Source organism: Coffea eugenioides, chromosome 3 (assembly GCF_003713205.1).
Source record: "Coffea eugenioides isolate CCC68of chromosome 3, Ceug_1.0, whole genome shotgun sequence".
NCBI classification, from domain to species: Eukaryota; Viridiplantae; Streptophyta; class Magnoliopsida; order Gentianales; family Rubiaceae; genus Coffea; species Coffea eugenioides.
Window position 1 is genome coordinate 8,363,137 of NC_040037.1, and position 22,141 is coordinate 8,385,277.

A 22,141-nucleotide genomic window follows, 5' to 3' on the forward strand; every position below is an offset into this window, starting at 1 on the left:
CCCATCTTTGCTGCAAGTAATAATGGTGTCTTCCTCTTAACAACCCAGGTTTCGGCATCTGATACAGGTATACCATTTGTCAGTGTATTAATTGGCATCGATCCCTGAAATTTGCTTGATGAGCTTTCCTGTTTCAATCTCTCTTCTTACCATATCCATTGGCTACTTCAATTGCTACTAAGATCTACTTTTAACTGCCTTGGTCAAAAGTATGTGCACTCCAAAAGTACAGTTGGTTTTGTTTAAGAAACTGCATGATAGGATGAATTTATCTTGGACAACTAAGCATTACGGAAGGTGAGCTAGTGAAAGGTCTATATCGACAAATTCAGAATTTCTCAAATTCAAGTCAACAGTCAATTTTCACGTGACTAATTTTCTTTATGGTTGGAATGTTTCTATTCATGTTGATTAGATTTAGGAACTCGGTTGACGGACCAATTTAGATTACATAGAAGCTGAAACTAGATCTTCTCTGTACCTTACATTCTAGGAACAAATATTTTCAGCTAAACTAGAGAAAGTTTTCTGGCAACTACGGATATTACAATTGAGCCTCTTCTAATTTTGGTCATTCGCATGGTAATAGAGCTAGACTGCTCAAATATACCTCTAAATTCCACCTGAAGGTGGCAACTGCTCTCCTCCACCCACCCCCCCCCTTCCAGGCAGCCTCCATCAACTTTGGAATATAACAAGTTTACCTCGCAAACAATCTAAGTAAATCTTTTAATCTTTAATATCTAGCGTCACATTCGCAATCCCTAAATATTGTAGAACTCCCTTACCTTTTACATTGCCCCTTAAATTTTCTCAAATGTCCTTTGTTCTTTAAATGGCCCGCTAGAGATATAAAACTTTTACTTCTATCCTATTGAAAGTTTAAAAGCTACCACTGGCATGGAGAGAATTTCAAGACTCTACATTGGCAACAAAAGTTGTTTCAATGACATTCATTGTTAATATGCACGTACAAAAAAAAAATTGAATACACGTACCAGAGTGTTTGCTTCTCCACTGTTTAATCCCATCTTTCTCTTCCATGTCTTTAGAGTTGCTTCCAAGCACATTAGATACTGAACTTACTGGTGTATCAATTTTGTATGGCAGTAGTAAATCAGACTCAATTGTTTGTGTGGGTATTCGCCCATCGTCAGAGGATTTGTAAATTGATTCCTGCTTAATCAATTTATTCATTATCTTAACAGCCCAATAGTGCCTCTCTTTCATCTTCCTAATCCTACTAATCCTTCGATTGCCTGCATGCATGGGAATTGGGAACATTTATGCAACCAAGCATTGTGAGACTTGCTTTCTGCTAAAAGAACTGAATATGGTAAACTGATCTATTTGAAGGCTAATATCTGTAAAACAATTAAGCTGATTTTGACACTAATTCAACAATATGAAACAGCTTTTGATTGCAATGAAAGGCCTGTTATTCTTCTTAAATGTGACAGAGGAATTACAAGCATGGAAATTAGATCCAAACTTCCGTTCTAAATACGACCCTACGAGTCTACAATTATGCCTTTCCTATTTCTTGCTTTGCTTTTCATTTTCTCAGTTCGAGGCAGGGAACGATTTTATCGACAAATGGACAAAACAGAGCCATTATCCGAGATTCAGATTTCATGGTACATAGATGCAATTATCAAGGATTGACACTTACCAATTCCAAAGATAACCAGCAGACAAGTGATTGCAAATTTGAAGAACTTAATGCCGGTGGCGTAGTTGGGTATATAATGCTCTTCATCTTTGAGTTCCTTTCCTGCTTGTTTGACATTGCTAACTGATCAGGTTAGGTATAAAGCAATGTTCTTGCATTAACATTTACGACATGGTTTGTCATGGCATCGAACCAACATTTTTCATGATTTCCACCATGCCATCTTTGAGTTCCTTTCCTGCTGTACCATTAAGGTGCTATAGAGCATGTCTGACAGCTCAAACAAGTAGAAGTAGTGGAAAAAGCTTTTCTGAATTCTTGACTTGTCAAATGCAATGCGAGGAGGATTTGATTTTGATATTAGCAGCAATTCATACAATGACAAACTGTTGGAATCATCATCGAATGACCCTATGTAAAGATTTCTTGCTTGGAGCAACGGTAGTAGACTGGCAGATTCAGTACCTTGGTCAGAGCCTATAGGGTTTTGAGTTGTTCATCTATGGAGAAAAGTGGATGAACTGTATAATTTCAATGCCCTCAAAACAAAATACTAATTCGAGTTCCAGAAAGTCAAGTAAATCATGAACCAGAAAGTCAAATTGCTCAAAATGATGTCATCCAGAGATAGAAGATCAAGCAGAATTGCTGAGGAAAAAGCAAATGAAGGACATCTCCATTTTGAAACCTAATATTATAAAGGTATCACGACTGTGTAAGTTTATATAGACAGTGATTGAAATAAAAAAGGTAAACTCGACATCTTTGTAGTTGCATTAGATTTTGAAGGGGCACCACTGCAAAAGCCTTATTAAGTGCTCTCCAGAAGATTATGCATCTTGTTTGTAAAGCTGCAATAAAGATAAACTGCTAGGATATGATGTTAAGATAAACAAGATTATGCATCTTGTTGGTGCAAACAAATCTGCACTTTTGTCACACCCAATATTCCAGTGGGCACACATGACTCCATATTTAGCTATATCCAGATTAACTAGTTAAGAAACAGTATATGTAAAATGTCATAGAAACGTAACTCATACTGGTGGATAATCACTGTTACTATGTACATTAGAAATTCTCTGTCTGTTTTTTTTTGGCTGAAGAAACATAAATCTGGCCAGAATAAGGGCCGGGCGTGTTCAAGCTCACATAATATTTCAAATCCCCTGTTCACTGGCAATGTGATTCCATTTCGATGCTAGCACTATTTGTTTTCTGAAAGTTTATATTGTCACAGTCCATAATTTCCTTACACTACATTAAAAGTTAGGAGTCTTTGTTTAATGTTACGCATTTCACAAAGTCAAGAGTCTAACCAGAGCAAGTTCAAGCAGATAAGGAACTGCTGTAAAGCATTGAAGGCAAAGTAGAGACCTTGATTTTCGTCTTTCTTTTCTGGATTTTCTATGTCAAATCTACTGCCTGATTGTTTTCTGGAACTGGAATCTTTTCCAAGAGAAGCTGGAAACAAGTAGTGCTCTATTTAGAAGCAATCCAAAGTAATAATAATAATAATAACTTACACATGCAGTTTTCAAATTTACTCACCAATCCTCCTGAGTGCAGCCCAAGGTAGGCGAATGAAGTTCACACATGTCTGGTAGTTAACTGGGTAGTTAATGCCACCGTTGCCTGAAGGACTGCTACTGTGTGGTCTAGGGTCGAATTTCTGCTTCTCAATCTCGTGAACAGTTACACCTTATAAGCAAATGCAGTTGCACTATAAGTCAAATCGATTTCATGAGATATTAAGAACTGAAGCAATAGATGTAGAAAAGGTTGAAACTCATTGTAGTTCAAATGAAGCAAGCAAAAAGTTTGTCATATGGCCAAAGCAAAGATGTCCAATTGACGCTACATGTGATCAGACATTTCAAAGTTCCTTGAAGTAGCTTAAAATCCCCAAAACTGCTTATAATTACGTAAATGATTTGATGATATCTAAAAACTCAAGGGGTCTGAGGAACATTGGAGATTTTATATCCAAGTGGCGAAGGAAAGAAGGAAATTTTCAAAATTGCTAGCCAGAAAAGCAAGAGAAAGGAAAGAAAAATTGTGGAGCTTATGAAGCAGTAGAAAAACCTCCATTTTTCCATGATGAGCTGCCAAGAACAATGGTGTTTCAGCCATCCTATTGCGGCTGTGGATCAGCTGACGATACTTCAAGGCTATACATTGGCAAATAAGGACACTTCCAAGTGCCGCAGCTAGATGGAGAGGTGTGTCTCCTTTGTCATTCTCTTGTTGAAGTATTTGAAATGCCTCGTCCCCTGGTAGTGATTCTACCAGTTGGCATACGATTTCTGCATGTTGATTAGCATCTGATCAATCTGCATGGTAATTTGAGACAGCAATGTGCAAAGCTGTCTCTCTTGATTTGGTTAGTCTAGCCCGACGAGCAAAGGGGTTGATCTTGTATATTTTCACGACTTCCTTCCAATCATTTTTCATGGTAAGTTGCAATAAAGCATCGATCACTTCTGTGTAATCTACGCTCATCTTTTAGAGATGCGTTCTTTCTTGTCACACGTGATTATTACTCCTATCATCAGATCTAGCTATACATAATATGGATAGTATATATCTACCGTGTATATAAGATTAATTTATATACATGTATATGTATATGTATTATTGAAGGAAATTTAGCACCTGGACTATAGAATCTTCTTAGAGCATTGTCATGCAATGCGTCCTATAATAATTGGAGAAATCTATTTTCACTAACAATATGACAATAACACTACGTTCCAAGCTTTTGAATCTCCAATTGCATCAACATTATGGGTGAGGGATATTATGGGATCAGCGTCTTGAGGTGACGCCACGTAATATGACGCAACTGATATGTACTTTATTTTGATGTGTACATTATAGAATTTTATTATTATTGTTACGAGATTATACAAATTGTATGTAGTGAATTACGAGCTGTTATTAAAGCTTTATATTGCACCAAAATACGACATAATATAGTAAATTTAGTCATCAATATAACCTTTTGTTTTCTCATTAATTGTTTATAACTATTTATCTTCTTATTAATTGTGATTTTCTTCTAAACCAATATGTGTATAAAATATAGTTAGCTTTAATTATCACGCATAAGAATATAATAATTGGAGATAATTTTAACACATACAATAATTGGAGACAAGGAAAATGATTGGTCAGTATAGTTGTAAGTCGGTAGTTTTTAATTTTAATTAACAACATTTTTATGATGCAACATTTAATCTTATTATTAGTGTCATGATTGAAATGCCTCGCTCTTCTTTGTGAATTTGGTGGGTGCCTTAAAAACTTTTGTCCTATTTCAGCTGCGTAAGATTGTTGACATCAAATAGTTGATCTGGCAAATAGCTTCCAATGCCTACAAAGATATGTGAAATGATAGTCTTAAGCCCATTAAGAAAGAAAAAAAAAAATCAAAGTTGGGGACGAGACGAAGCAGGAAGTATTGCTAGTTATATTTGAAAATCAAATACAGCCCAGTGATCATGGGTTTTTATTTCTCGTTGTACAGTATGGGCTCAATCCTAACACTCCCATTCTGCTTCCATCTTCGTTCTTCTCCCTCTGAAACAAGGAAAAGAAAAGGAGGGATCAACAGGAAAAAAAAAAAAAAGAGCAAGCCCTAATCATAATACGCCCTGTAGTTACGGAGTGGAGTCCTGGCAATCATAGACCACATCCACTCAAAGTAAAAGGTGAGCTTTGCCATAGCAAAACAGATTATAGGCAAACATGCTATAATATACGTTGGCAATGCTTCCTTGGGAAACTGATGTTTGAGAACGAAAAAATGGCCTGTACAGAATGAGATCAGCATTGCTACGATGGAGGTTGAGAGACAAATTAATCCGAATAGAAGCTTATGTGGCAAATTATTTCTGAAATCCTGTTGTTGGAATCTGGAGGTGAGGATAGCTAGAAAAAACACCACGGATGCCACAGAGAAGCAGAGTGATAGCACTGACGTAACAGAGTACACATGAAATGCAGGGTGATCTTCAAGAAGTGGATAACCAGTATTATTATCAAAACCGCCTGGCACTGCTGATGCTGTAGCATATGCCACAGATGCAATGAGTGTTGCGACTACAGAACACGACTGAGAGGTTCTCATAAGCCAGTCGGTTTCAACTTTCAGCAAACTTTCGTGTGTCTTTGCGAAAATCTCATTTGCTGTCTCACCTTTCTTGTTGTATGTACCGAAATATAGTGGTGGAAGACTTCGCTTAACATGCTGCATTATTATATTTTGATTTCAGCCAGAAATTTGCAATTTAGAAGGCATTGAAATATGATCTGGAAATTAGAAATTAATCTCAGCTTAAAATAATTTAAAAAGGATGATTATCTACCTCATACCACTTGATTTCCCACTGCATCTGCAATGCACCACCTGGAACTTGCCAAGTTTGGTATTCTGGAAACTTAGCAGCGAGATGCATCACACTGTTTCCTTCACTATCTAGTTGATAAAGCACAGGCTCCGGGAGATTCAGTACGATTAATAGATTATATACCTCGGTTTGTCTGTACTGAACTGCCAATTGTAGTAAATTCCTTCCAGCTGCATCAATGTCTTTCATGGCCACAGGAAAGATTTCAAGGATTTTACCCACCATCTCTGCTATACCCATCTTTGCTGCAATTAGTAATGGTGTTTCCGGCTTCCAAATTTGGGTTTCTGATACAGTTATGTCATTTGTCAGAAAGAGGAAACTATATTTTATCTGCACCTTACCTTCTTGGAACAAGCAACCTTTAGCTTTATGACTTCACCATCGAGTAATGACATTCGTAGACAATATTTAGCTTCAAATGCACACTTTTAAGTGCTCTTTAGGCCAAATGACAAGCATGCACAACAAGGGTAAAAGGTGCTGCGAATATAATTGCCCTTACCAATACAACTAAAGCAGACAAATATCATGTAAATTTTAGATATTACAGTCGAGCCTCTTCTAAATTTTGCCGCAAGTAGTAATGGTATTTCCCACTTCAAAATCTGGGTTTCTGATACAGGTACGTCATTTGTCAGTGGATCAATTTGTATCCGACTCTGTAATTTGCTTCAGACTTCATTCCTAACAATTGCTATGCTCAAAAGTATGTCCAGTCCAAAACTAGAATTGGTTAAGAAACTGGGTGATAGGACGAGCTTATCTTGGACAAATACGCACTATGGAGGATGAGCCAGAGGGGATCGATATGGAGAAATTCAATGTAACGCATCTAAATTTCTCGAAGCTATTTCTTACCTTGCATCTTATCTAGGTTAACTGCCAAGAGCAGGGCATTCTTCGCAGTCACATCCAAATCTTGAATGATCGCTGGAAATGTTTCCGGGGTTTTTTTCACCGTCTCTTTTATATCCATCCTTGTTGCTACTATCGTCTCTCCTTAACATCCTTTGTGAGTGGAATAATTGATACCCATCCCTGTAATTTGCCTTGTAAGATTTGCCTGTTCATGCTATATTCTTACCTTGCCTATTGGCTACTTAAGCATGCTACTCACATTTACTCCGTCTTGTTCAAAAGTATGTGTAGCTGAAACGTAGAGCTGCTTAAGAAACTCGTTGGTTGGATAAATATATCTTGGATGAAAAAGGCATTATGGAAGGTGAGGTAGAAAGGATCAATATGGGGAAATTCAGTATAAAACATAAGAGATCTCAAATCCAAGTGACATAATCATTTTTGATGAGGCTAATTCTTAACGCGGTTGGAAGTTGATTGACTGCCAAAGACGTCGGAAGCATGAAGTGTTGTTGTCCTGTATGACTAATTTAGATAGATCACAGAAAAGCAGGAACTACTTTTTATCTGTACCATAACTTCTTGAAACTAGCAAACTTTAGCTTTATAACTTCTTGAAACAAGCAAACTTTGGCTTTATAACTATATCATCGGTAGTAATATTCACACTCCCTAAATCTGCACGCCCTTTCATTGCTTGTGATGCCAAATGACAAGCTTTTATAGTAGGGATGTTCAAGAAGCTAAAGAGAGCATGAATATCATTACCCTTATGATTACAACTAAAGCAGACAAGTAATTTGGCAATTTTAGATATTAAAACTGAGCCTTTTCTAACATTCAGCTATTCACACGACACTCCAATTTTTCAATTGATGCATGGGGTATATAGAGCTAGTGTTCACATATATCTCGAAAGTTTTACCTAGTTTACTCCCATCTTCGTGTTCCTGCTTGTCTTTGGATTTCCTTCCAGGGATATTATCTGGCGGTGTAGAAGGAGGCTTAATTCTTTCAGGATACATCTGTTCCACATTGTCCACAGGTCTGCCTCCAATGTGACTGTACTTGTAATTGGCTTCATGCTCAATCAATTTATCCATTACCTGAACAGCCCACTTGTGCCTCTCTTTCTTCTCCCTAATCTTACTGATTTTCCAAATGCCTGCTTGCATGGAAACATTCGAAAACCAAACATTGTTAGACTTGCTTTCCACTAAAAACAACTGCAGATGGTAAACCAATCAATTGCGTGGTGCCATTAGTTGATAACAGATGTACGTTGAAGCCTAATACTTGTAGATGAAACAAAAAGGATGGAAATTTTCCTAAAAGGCCTTCTAAAATTGTCTTCTTTTGGAATTTGGTCAGATGTTCAGTAATAAACCAAAAACCATTCTTTTGACCAAAAACTACATCAGCAACTTCACAATGGTTTTTCAAAGTTTCTGGTCGAGTATGAACTGTTATGATATAAATTCGACTAAGCTGATCTCTTACACTAAAAAATGGAACCATCTTCTGGTCTATTACACTTAAGTTAGCGAAAAAAAACAGCTTTCAATTTTATTGGAAGGCCTGAATTTCTTTGCTACATGTCATAAACAAGCTATAAGCACAGGTATTGCAGTCAAATTCAGTTTTAAAAACATCCCTACAAGTCTATGAGTATGCATAGACTCTGCTTTTGCTAAGTTTTTTGTTGCTTTTCTTTTTTCTCAGTTTGAGGCAGGGATATTATCTGGAAAAGAATGCTTCTGAATTGCGTATGACATAACTGCAATTAATTGAAGAGTGATACTTACCAATTCCCAACACAACCAGTACAACGTTCATTGCAAATTTGAACAACTGAATGCAGGTGGTATAGTTCTCTGGAAACGGGTGTTCATCTTTGAGCTCTTTTTCTGCTTGTTTGACATTTGCAAGTGATTAGTTTATGAAACCAAATAATAAGCTATAAAGTCACGCACCTGCATTAACATATAAAGCATGGTATAACATGGCATCCAGCCCACATTTTTCATAATTTCCTGTATGCTCTTGTTTAATTGCTCAAGTGGAACAAACATGTTTAGAAATTTATGTAATTTAGGCTGATAATCAGGCAAACTCTTTTGCCATTCATTTCCTGGATCAGAAAATCAAAGGTCAAATACTACTGAAAGAAATGTAGTCCTGGACACCAGTTGCATTTAGTCCTAAACGATACCTCGAAGCCAAAAAGAGATGTTCCCTTGGATATTGATAGTTATGTGACTTCAACATGATTGCAGGTTTCCTCCATGTTGATAAGCTTCATTGTCCAATATAAGATAATAAAATTTATAATACCTGCTATCTTGCAGGCAATGGCTCAAGTGATACGAGTAATTCATGAAGAGTGAAAATATTTAAAATTATGCCAACCAGAGATAAAACTATCAACCAAGATTTGGATCATCAGCAAATGAGGAAAGCAAAGAAAAAAAAAAGGTTTTCTATTTTGAAGTCATTGATTCTGAAAAAAAAAAGAAAAGAAAAGAAAGAAAGAGGACTAATTGAATTTATGTGCCCAGAGACAAGCAGCACATGGTGTGAAAATGTGTAATTACCGTTAGCATGATATTTTTGTGCAAAAATATCAGTTAGGTGATTGATTGCATAGAAAAATGCCAGAACGGCTTAGGCCTCAGAAATTTCTCATATGTCATGTATCAGGGGAAATTATCAACTGTCTGGCTACTGATACTATGTGCTTGTTATGGTTTTCTGTTAATTTTTGCTGTTATACTCTGCCACCTTTATCAATTATTCAAAATTTAGAAGCCTTTCGTTTTTCCATGGTCTGCATATAAATAGAGTCTTGATTTTATGTCTAACTACGTTACGAAAAGCAAGTTCAAACAATTCTGAAACTGCTAGAAGTCAATGAAGGCACACTATAGACCTTGATGTTCCTCCTCTTCATTTTTTGGATTCTCTGCATCTGCTATATTGCCTGGTTCTTGTCTGGGGCCATAATCTTTTCCAAGAGCAGCTGGAAAACAAGTATTTCTCCATTTAGAAGCAGTTAGAAGTTAAAAACAGAAAAGTTGGGGATGTGGTTATCAAACTTACTAATTGTCCTGAATGCAGCCCAAGGTAGATGAATGAACTTCATGCATGTCTGGTAGTCATCTGGATAGTTAATTCCACTATCCTTTAATTTCTGCTTCTTTAGCTCACGAACAAGTACACCTTATAAACAATATAGTTGCAATTTTAGTTGAAGTTAAATTTGAGGAGATATTCAGAATAACATTCTGTGATTGAGAACAATAGATTAGCAAAGGGTTGAAAGCAATATCAGCTCATCAAATGACCAACAGAAAAGACGTCTAATAAACTATACACTGAACCGTACATGTTAAAATTTCTTCCCCTAGAAAAGCGCTTAAAATCCACAAGCCTGCTGGAAATTACATGAAAGATTGATAATGTCTCAAAAGGACAAAGGTTTCAGGAACTTTGAAGATCATGTACTGGAGAATAAAAGCAAGAAAAATTTTGAGAATGCGGGCTGGAGAAAAGAAGAGAAAGGAGAAAATTAAACTATAGTTGGGTTATTGAGATTTTAGGCAAGTTAGATTATGCACAGGTCCGGAGGAAAGATAAAGGCGCCATACTATGAACAATATAGGTCCACTCCCCTCCTACCCAAAAAAATAATAATTAAAAAAAAAAAAGAAGAAAGCATCAAATTAGAAAGATATTAAAATTTTAGAATTCTCCGGATGGACATTCTTACAGCGATAGATTATCCGATCAAAGAGACGAAGATTGCTGCTGCTCTCGAATACATTTGGTTTCCTGGCAAGGATGTGGAGAGGAGAAAAGCCTTCTTGATTGATCGAACCAACAAGTTTGTGGTTATAGCTAATTATCTGGTATGCCAATGCTGTTATGTAGGAATTTTTTAGATCTTAGGTCATTCTAAGCTGAAATGGTATTTTTTACGCACTTTTGAGTGAAAAGAAAGCCTGACTTGCATGGTTCTTACCGAAGTACTCTCCAGATATGGCCGAGTGCAGAATGGTATCCCCATCATTCCTTCTATACAGCCGATCATCTGGTTCTTCTGCACTCTTTCTGTAGAGCTTATGTAGCTGCAGAAAAGCCTCCATTTTGCCATGATGAGCTGCCATGAACAATGGAGTTTCACCCTTCAGATTGCGCTCACTGATGAGCACATGATCCTTCCTGGCTATACAACTGCAGATTGTGGCACTTCCAAGTGCTGCAGCTAGATGTAGAGGTGTGTCTCCTTTGTCATTTTGCACTTTAAGTATCTCGACTGCCTGATCCAGCGGTAGTGATTCAACAAGATCGCTTACAACTTTTGCTTGTCCATTAGCATCAATTTGATCTGCATGGAAACTTGAGACAGCAATGTGCAAAGCTGTATCTTCTGATTTAGTTAGCTTAGCCATACAAGCAGAGGGGTTGTTCCTGCATACATTCAGGACTTCCTTCCAGTTTTTCTTCATGGTCCATTCAAACAAATTATCTATATCAAATTCCATAGGTTGTTCTTGTTTGATTTCGCTCATTTTCTTAGAGATGTGCTGTTTCTTGTGATTCCACGTATTGTCTATACAATGTCTTAAAGCTCTGACAATGTATTATGTGCAAGAAAAAGTAAAAAGGTCTGCCAAATCCATTTTTTGAATTCTGCGAACCTTCTTTTCTTTTGTCTATTCCAAGTTTCGGAGGATCGATTTGGAACTAGTTCTCCAGAATTCTTTGCAGTCATATATAAATGGTTTTGACATCATTATTCCTTTCTTCTTTGGCATATCTTCACAAAAAATAATTCTATAAATAAAAACACATTTCTTTTGCAGTTAACTCAGATTGGACTCCAAATTAGGCTAAATATATCGTATTTCATGGCCATATATCTAAATTAATAAGTCTCCGCCACTGATTAGCCAACAAATGAAGCTCTGATATTACTCCAATCGGTGATAATATCCTCAAGAAAATGTACATCCTAGGTTGTAAATACTTCAAATCAGACCATACCAAAGTTTAATTACATCTATCTATCCATTTAATTTCGTATGCATCTTTATTAGTTCCATTCTTTTTTTTTGTTGGATACAATAGACCTACACTATTCTATACTAAGGGGAGGGGGGACCTGAAGAGGTCCAAGGGTAATTCGAAGGGAACTGAACCACCACCGAAGTATGGATTTTTTAAGCAGACTCACATATTGTGGCAATTGGTGGGAGGCAACATTTGAACCATTGACCTCCCACCCCACCAAGGTTTAATATTTTGGTGGTGGCCGCCAACTCACTAAACTTCCAAAATAAATTAAGTTTGTTTGGATAGAAGTTTATTGAGATGATTTATTTGAGATAATTATTGTAACATTTTTTGTGATGTGATGTATGTGAGATAAAAAGGTGATTGGGAAGATAAAAAAGTGATTGGAATTTGTGAAGCAAATTATTTTATTTGAAATCTTCTCAATCCAAACACACATGCTTTCTGGATAATCTGGATTGATTCTTTTCTTGTTTCTGTAATTTACCTTTTTACCACTTTATTCTTCTAACCCTTTTGTCCCCATTTAGCTGCATATAATTGAAGGAGGTCCATCTTTGATGCTATAAACAACGGAAGGCACCCAGTGAAAGTCCTCTATACTCAACCCAAAAATATAACCCAAAAAAAAAAATTGATTGCTACATACAAGTCTGACACTCAGCTAAAGAACTCCCAAAAAACATCTGAAAATTTTTTAGCATTTACTAGGAAGTTGAGAATTACTCATGCAGAGGACTGATATCTTGTACGTGAAGCATGTTCTTTAATAGTAACTCACACTCATAAGAGAACAAAATCTACTCTAGCCAACCTTTCTTGGTGCAGAAGTAAAACCCTCCAATAAGGTTGATAACTTGTTAGTAACTCAAATCCTTGTACTTCGGATGATTCTTTGCACCCCACTTTGAGCAACTTATTTGTTCCCGTTGTCTGATCACCCAGCAGTTTTGCTTCTTTTCTTCACCCATTTTACCACATCAAAACTTCTCTGCTTTTGTAGCACATTAAACATGAAATGCATCCTAACATGGAAACTTATCCAATCTACCTTCTCTGCTTTTGTACAGGAAACTTATCCAATCTACCTTAATTTCTTCCTAGCAGTAGATGAAACCACCCGTTCAGTCTTCTTGTTATTTTGCAACTAGTCATTAATTCACGAATTCGAGTAATTTGCTAGTCTAAATAATTCACGGTAGTCTGTTTGGAAATCAGTAGTACATAAACAGGCTTGTATGGTCCTTGAATGTGTATGTATGATCCTTATAGACGGGAGGGAAAAGTAAGACCTATGAATCTAGCGTGAATTTAATCCTTTTGTGAGATTGCAAGAACATTTGTGAATTTGATTTTTTAACAGTTCTTGTTGGAAATTTTCAAAATTTGTATCTAGTGATTCTAGGATCTATATACATGTATTGTATTATGAATCAAATGATTCTAAGATGTACATATGTTGTGATAAATGTTCATGAATTTGAAAGTATCGTAAATATATTCATGTATGTGGAGATCCTAGTATACAAGAATAGATTCATATTTTTTATCATAGGATCATGTGATGCATGAATTAAAGTGCATGAATTTGTACGCAATATCTTCAATCTATTCATACAAGTATTTATTAAGTTCATTTGTTTCTTAAACAATCTCTCCTATATAAAGAGGTTAGGTAAAGAGTGATTTACTTTAAAATATCACTTTCCTACTATTTTTGAATTCTCTGAAAAACACTCCTTAATTCAAGAGGGTTTATCTTACTTTGTGCAAGAGTTTAAGACAAATAAATTTCATTTTATCACAAAAGATATTTGTCCAAGGCTTATTGCACGTTACACCAGACAAATAAAGTTTAAAGAAAAGTGATATATAATCACGATTTGAATCTAATTCTTGTTATTATATTTACCAGTTTATTGTAATACTCCTAACATTCTTTAGATTTTATTTTGTATTCTACAATGGCCGGTACCTTGAAAGAATTGGCATCTAACATTGTTAAGCTTGAGAGGTTTGATGGAGGAAATTTCATTCATTGGCAAAAACGTATTCATTTCCTTCTCACTGCACTCCAAGCGGTCTATGTTTTGACCACTCCAAAACCATTGATCATCAATCCTCAGGAAGAAACTCTTAAAGACATCCGAAAATGTCAGAAATGGGAGAATGACAATGAAATATGTCATGGTCACATCCTCAATACCATGAGTGACAGCGTATTTGATATCTACCATTCAATTACTACCGCCAAGGAACTTTGGGATCGTTTGGAGTCCAAATACATGCAAGAAGACACTACAAGTAAGAACTTTCTTGTTTTATCTTTTAATAATTATAAAATGGTAAATAATAGGTCTGTAATGAGACAATTTAGTGAAATTGAAAGGTTTCTTAATCATTTCAAAAACACAATTTATATATGGATAAAGTCATTATTGTTTACTCTATAATAGACAAATTACCTCCTTCATGGAAAGATTTCAAGAGAGATCTCAAATATAAAAAAGAATATATCTCTCTTGAAATTCTTGCTAAGTCTCTTTGAGTAGAAGAGGAAATTTGCATGCAAGAAAAGAAGGCTACACAAATCATTGAAGAGAACAAAATTTCTACTTCAAAAGTGCATGTGGTTAAAGAGAAACAAACTAATAAGTCTCAAGAAAGTAAAAATGACCAACAACCCAAGAACTAGTCCAAGAATAACAAGAAAAGGAAGAAGGGACAATGATTCTATTGCAAGAAAGAAGTACATTACAAGTTCGAGTGCAAGATTCTTAAAAATAAAAAAAAATAAAAAGAAACAAGTGTCTTCCAACAACAAAAGCAAAAATCTTATGGCTATGATCTCTGACATCAATATGATTGAAAATAATTTTGTTTGGTGGGTTGATTCTAATACTACACGATATGTGTGCAACAATAAAATATTCTTCAAATCTATGAAACCGGTGGATGAAAGCACCGTTATTTACATGAAAAATTCTACTACAAGACAATGGAGAAGTAGAATTAAAATTTACTTCCAATAATATTGTAACATTGACAAATGTATTTTATGTACCGAAAGTTAGGAAAAACTTGGTGTCGGCTAGTTTGTTGAATAAATTTGGCTTTAGACTTGTGTTTGAATTTGACAAGTTTATGTTGTCTAAGAGTGATATGTTTGTAGGTAAGGGTTATCATTGTAATGGGATGTTTAAGTTGAATGTACTTACAATTAGAAATAATAAGATTGATATAATTTCTGCATATTTGGTTGAGTTTTCTTTTGGATTATAACATAATACGTTTGGTCATATTAACTACAGAAGAATGCATAAAATGATGAGATCTGATTTGCTATTATATTGTGACAAAAATGAAGGAAAATGCAAAACATGTGTACTAACAAAAATCACAAGAAATTCATTTTCTAAAGTTGAAAGATCATCTAAAATCTTAATTTTATTCACAGCAATGTATGATATTTGCATGGCACTCCTACTTCGAGTTGTAAAAAGTATTTTGTAACTTTTATTGATGATTATACTAGATATTATCATGTTTACTTGTTAAACTAAAAAGATGAAACAATGCAAAAATTCAAAGCATGAAAATCAAAAGTTGATTTTCATTGTGAAATCTTTATCAAATGTTTAAGAATAGATAGAGATAGAGAGTATTATGATGTTATCTATTTTGAGTCTATTGGAATAAGTTATGAGGTGACTGCTACTTATATATCATAACAAATTGGTGTAGTCGAAAGAAAAAATCGCGTAATGATAAAAATGGTTGATGCACTTTTGTTAAACTCTAGACTAAGTTAAGAATTTTGGGGTGAAATCTTGTTAACGGCTTGTCATATCTTAAATAGAATTCCTAATAAAAGGAGTTCTATAACCCCTTATAAACTTTAAAATAAAAGAAAGTCTAATATATACTATTTGAGAGTTTGGCATTGTAGAGTTATTGTAAAACTCTCGAAACCTAAGAAAAGGAAATTGGGAGAAAAAGGTGTGAAGTGTATATTCTTAGGATATGCAACAAATAACAAAACATATAGGTTTCTGGTAGTTGAATCTAATGACTCAATTTAGGTTAATACCATAATTGAATCTAGGGATGCTATTTTTGGAGAAAATAGGTTCACCTCCATAAAAAGATGTATTACAAAATCAATTGAATTGACAAAAGATGATGAAAATGAATCCATTGAATTGAAAACGAGCAAAAGAGTTAGAAAGTCAAAAGACTTTGACACGGACTTCTATATGTATCTAATCGAAAGAACTAGAGATATATTGAACAATCAAATCCCTTATTGCTTCAATATTGTGAGTCTGATCCCAAGACCTATGAAAAAGTAATGAAATCACAAGATTCTCCTTTTTGAAAGGAAGTGATGAGATGGACTCAATTATGGGTAATAAAATCTGAAAATTAGTAGACTTACCATCTGATTTAAAATCAATTGGTTGTAAGTGGATCTTCAAGAAGAAAATGAAGATTGATGGAACTATTGTTAAGTTCAAGACCAGATTGGCTATTAAATGATTTATACAAAAGTATGGTGCAGACTATTTTGACACTTATTCTCCAGTAACTAGAATTATTATAATTAGAGTACTACTTACTATAACTTCCGTCCAAAATCTAGTCATTCACCAAATAGATGTTAAAACAGTATTCTTGAATGGTGATTTAGATAATATATATATATCTATATATATATAGAACAACGTGGATGGTTTGTAGTACCTGATCAAGAGCATAAGGTTTGTAAACTTGTAAAATCTTTAGATGAACTAAAGCAAGCACCTAAAGAATGGCATCAGAAATTTGATCAAGTTATTCTTACTAGTGGATTCAAGATTAATGAATCTGATAAATGCATTTATAACAAGATTAGTAATGCCAAAGGTGTCATAATTTGTTTACATGTGGACGGCATGTTAATTTTTGGCGCTGACTTGGAGCAAGTTGAAATCACCAAAACTTCGCTTTCAAGCGAATTTCACATGAAAGACGTGTGAGGCGGATATCATCCTCGGTATAAGAATATTAAGAAACAAGAACAATATAATATTATCTCAATCGCAGTATATTGAAAAGACTCTTAACAAATTCAATCAAAATGATTGTATTCCAGTCTCAACACCATTGGATTCTAAAATAAATTTTGTAAAAAATAAAGGGAATTCAAAATTTCAATTGAAATATGCCAAGATTATAGGGTGTTTAATGTATGCAATAAATTGTACTAGACCTGATATTGCATATGATGTTGGTATATTGAACAGATATACAAATAACCCTAATAGGTTACATTGGTAAGATGTAACCAGAATATCGAAATATTTAAAGGCCACTAAGCACTATATTATATATTATATCGGTTATCTTTCAGTTTTAGAAGAATTTTCGGATGCTAGTTCAATCACTAATAATAATGATCACTTGTCGACAAGTGGTTAGATCTTTATGGCTGATAGAGATGCTGTTTCCTGGGGTTCTAAAAAACAAACTTATATCACTGATTCAACAGTGGCAGTAGAGTTTGTAGCACTTGTTTCAGCTTGAAAAAGAAACTAAATAGTTATGAAATTTACTTTATGATATACCGTTGTGACCGACACCTTTGTCACCTATCTCAATACATTGTGATAGTGCAACTATACTTGCTAAAATATATAGTCAAGTGTATAATGGTAAGTCAAGACATATTGGTTTAAAACATAGTTATGTCAAAGATTTGATTACAAATGAAATCATTTCAATTAACTTTATGAGATCTGTTAGGAGAATATCAGTAGTCTTGTAGATAATAAGTTAGTAAGGGTATTCTTGTAAATAGTTGGTTAGGTTTGTACTCCTATAAATACTAGTTGGTCACTCATAATACGGTGACTAGATGTTTTCCTCCCAAGATACCTGTTCACATGGTATCAGAGCAAGAGTCCTAGGGTTTAGGTTAAACATCTAGCAAAAGTACTGTTCACGCCGTCACTGTTCATCGCGGCACTGTTCACGCCGTCACTGTTCACGGCGCATTGTTCACGCCGGTACTGTTCACGGCGCACTGTTCACGCGTACTGTTCGTCTCGAGTTTTGACCCTTTCTTGGGTTTGAAGTGCTATTCGCTATGGCTGAAAGTTTATCAAAAGGTATTGTGACGTCCACTAATATTATGCCAATGGTGATGCCTCAAATCACAAATTGGAAGTTGAATGATACCAATTATCAACAGTGGTCAAAAGCTGTTAAGATTTATCTGACAGGCTTAGGAAAGCAACGTTATCTCACAGATGACTCTCCTACGGAGGATAGCAAGAAACTAATGTGGATTCAAGAGGATGCCCAAATTCTTGGAGCAATATGGAATTCTATGGAGCCACGAATTGCTTACATGTGTTCTCATTGTGAGACAACAAAAGAAGTTTGGGATTATGTCCGGTTATTATATTGCAGTAATCTCTCACGGATGTATGATATTTCTTTGGAGTATTTTCAGTTGCAACAAGATAACAAGACAGTAACTGAATACTTTGCTGATCTTAAGCGAGTCTCAGAGGAATTAAATGCTGTAATGCCTCTCTCAAGTGATATCACGGTTATGCAGAGGCAAAGAGAACAAATGCTTGTGCTCAAATTCCTGGCTGGTCTCAAGCCAGAATTTGAACCAATCAAATCTCAAATTTTAGCAGGTGAACAATTACCATCCTTTGCAGAGGCGTATGCTCGGGTCTTACGTTCTGCATCTAAGGACAATGCACAGGGTGATGGTGCTTCTAATTAATGACAAATCTGCTTTAATTGCTAACAACAATCGGACAGAGCAACTTAATTTTGGACGTGGCTCTCGTGGAGGAAGAAGTAGAGGAGGTCGTGGGGGTCGTGGAGGTCGAGGCACCCGTGAGTGCAATCATTGTGGTTTAAAGAATCACACTCGTGATACTTGTTGGGATTTAAATGGAAAACCACCTCGGTTTGTTAATACGGTTACCACTGACCAAGCTGAATCAAGTTCTTTAGCACAAGGGTCTCAGAAGACTGTTACCATATCTGAGGAAGATTATATCAAATTTCTGCAGTACCAAACTGCAAATCACGCATCTCTTCCCTCTACTTCTGTAGCACAAAAAGGTAATGCTATGGCTTGTCTCTCCACATCATCTAATTTTGACTCATGGATCATTGATTCCGGAGCTACTGATCATATGTCAGGTACCTCTAGAAATTTTTCTAATTTTCTCTCTCATGTTACTTTAGCTGATGGATCTACAACTAAAGTTAAAGGACTAGGCACTGTAGAAATTAACTCATCTCTTCCGCTGCCTTCTGTTCTTTACGTTCCCAATTTGCCTTTTAATCTAATGTCCGTTAGTAAGCTTACTAAATCTCTACAGTGTTCAGTTATTTTTTTTCCTGATTTTGTTGTCATTCAGGATTTGAAGACAAAGAGGACGATTGGTGGAGGACATGAGCATAATGGTCTTTACTTTCTCAACTCTAATGGTCCGATTGCGTGCCCTGCTACTGTTTCTCCTCTTGAAATTCACTGTCGTTTGGGTCATCCGTCTCTACAAAATTTGAAGAAGTTGGTCCCTACCTTGCGTCAGTTGTCTTCATTAGAATGTGAGTCTTGTCAATTAGGAAAGCATCATCGTGTTTCTTTTGTCCCTCAGGTCAATAAACGGGTTTCGGAACCCTTTTTGTTAGTTCATTCTGATGTTTGGGGTCCTAGTCGAGTAACTTCAAAGTTAGGTTTTAAATATTTTGTAATCTTTGTTGATGATTTTTTCAGAGTTACATGGCTTTATTTAATGAAAGATCGTTCAGAACTATATTCCATTTTTTGTGCATTTGTTACAGAAATAAAGACTCAATTTGGTGTGCCTGTACGTATACTTCGCAGTGATAATGCAAAAGAATATTTTTCCACTCCTTTTGATACCTTTATGACTAAGTCCGGTATTCTTCATCAGTCCTCTTGTCCTCACACTCCACAACAGAATGGAGTTGCTGAAAGAAAAATTGGACATTTAATCGAAGTTGCTCGGACACTTTTGTTGCACATGAATGTACCCAAACAATTTTGGAGTGATGCAGTTTTAACTGCATGTTATTTAATTAATTGCATGCCATCCGATATTCTTGGAGGCCAACTATCTCACTCCATTCTTTTTCCTCAGGACCCTATATTTAAATTACCTCCTCGTATTTTTGGTTCTGTGTGTTTTGTTCATCAGCTTGCTCCCGGGGTGGATAAATTAGATTCTCGTGCCATTAAGTGTATTTTCTTAGGATACGCACGAGCGCAAAAGGGGTATAGATGTTACAGTCCAGGTTTAAATCATTTTTTCACTTGTGCTGATGTTACTTTCTTTGAATCCACTCCTTATTTTATGAAGCAAGGTATGTCTTGTGAGTTAGACCAGTGTTCCTCTTTTTCTCCTCCTGTTTTACCAGTCCCTTCATCTTTATTACCTGAGTTATCGGGTTCACCAGATTCCACCACTCGATTATCTCGTCCTAATCTTCAAGTTTATTCTCGTCGTTCCATGGTTGAGAAAGCTCCTGATATGCTACGCACTTCACCAATTAACTCTCAATCTTCAGATCCAGGTATGACGCCCTCTTGTGAGTCAGATCTTCCTATTGCTTTACGTAAAGGTAAGAGACATTGTACTTCTCATCCTATTTCTAATTTTGTCTCTTATTCTCGTCTCTCTCTGTCATATTCTTCTTTTGTTGCATCTCTTGATTCGGTATCCATTCCTAAGTCTATTACCCATGCTCTCAATGATCCTGGTTGGAGGTTAGCTATGCAGGAAGAGATGCTTGCTTTGGAGAAAAATGGTACTTGGGATCTTATCCCTCGTCCTTCAGGTAAGCCTGTTGTTGGTTGTAAATGGGTGTACACTATAAAGGTGCAGCCTAATGGTTCTATTGATAGATTGAAGGCTCGTCTGGTAGCTCGAGGATTTACTCAGGTGTATGGAGTAGACTACTTAGAAACATTTTCTCCTGTTGCAAAGATTACCTCGGTTCGCCTTCTTATCTCTTTGGCAGCAACTTACAATTGGCCATTGCATCAGTTGGATGTGAAAAATGCATTTCTGCATGGAGATTTGGAAGAAGAGGTATATATGGAACAACCTCCTGGATTTGTTGTTCAGGGGGAGAATTCGCAGTTGGTTTGTCGTTTGAAAAAATCCTTATATGGATTGAAACAGTCTCCAAGGGCTTGGTTTGGCCGGTTTAGTAGTGTGGTCATGGAGTTCGGTCTGACGAGATGTGGAGTAGATCACTCTGTATTTTATCGGCATTCTAATGCTGGTAAAATTTTATTAGTTGTTTATGTGGATGATATTGTGATTACAGGTGATGATGTTGTGGGGATCCAGAAACTTAAATCCAATCTGCAGGCAAACTTTCAGACAAAGGATTTAGGTCATTTACAGTATTTTCTGGGTATTGAGGTAGCTCGGTCTAAATATGGGATTTATTTATGTCAAAGGAAATATGTACTCGATATGTTGAGTGAAGTTGGGATGTTAGGTTGCCGACCTGTGGATACTCCTATGGATCCCAATGTGAAATTAGCAAGAGATCAAGGTGCATTACTTGATGATCCTAAGCAATATCGAAGACTTGTGGGTAAATTAAATTATCTCACTGTAACGAGACCTGACATTTCGTTTGCAGTGAGTGTTGTGAGTCAATTTCTTGATACCCCTCGTACTAGTCATTGGGATGCTGTTGTACGGATTCTCAGATATCTTAAGAGTGCTCCTGGAAAAGGGTTGCTGTATCAAAATCATGGACACACTGATATTGAAGGATATAGTGATGCAGATTGGGCTGGTTCTGCCTCAGATCGAAGATCGACCACAGGATATTGTGTGTTTGTTGGTGGTAATTTAGTGTCGTGGAAGAGTAAGAAGCAAACAGTTGTATCCAGATCAAGTGCAGAATCTGAATACCGCGCTATGGCTCACACTGTGTGTGAGTTGGTTTGGTTGAAGAGCATGTTACTTGAACTTGGGTTTGAGCATAAACAGCCTATGAATTTAGTGTGTGATAATCAGGCGGCTGTCCATATTGCGTCTAACCCAATGTTTCATGAAAGGAC

The 22,141-nt window shown here is 35.9% G+C and overlaps 1 protein-coding gene across 1 annotated transcript; it reads right to left on the minus strand.

Moving 5' to 3' along the window:
• Positions 1 to 7,395: 7,395 nt before the first annotated feature.
• LOC113765937 lies at positions 7,396 to 11,633 on the minus strand. The gene is made up of 8 exons (XM_027310174.1): positions 10,967 to 11,633; positions 10,715 to 10,864; positions 10,045 to 10,164; positions 9,875 to 9,964; positions 8,751 to 8,852; positions 7,871 to 8,110; positions 7,575 to 7,662; positions 7,396 to 7,462 (listed from the first exon to the last, which is right to left on the minus strand). Exons 1-8 carry the CDS (start codon positions 11,514 to 11,516, stop codon positions 7,396 to 7,398), a joined length of 1,407 nt encoding a protein of 468 aa, XP_027165975.1. The 5' UTR covers positions 11,517 to 11,633.
• Between the last annotated feature and the right edge of the window lie 10,508 nt (positions 11,634 to 22,141).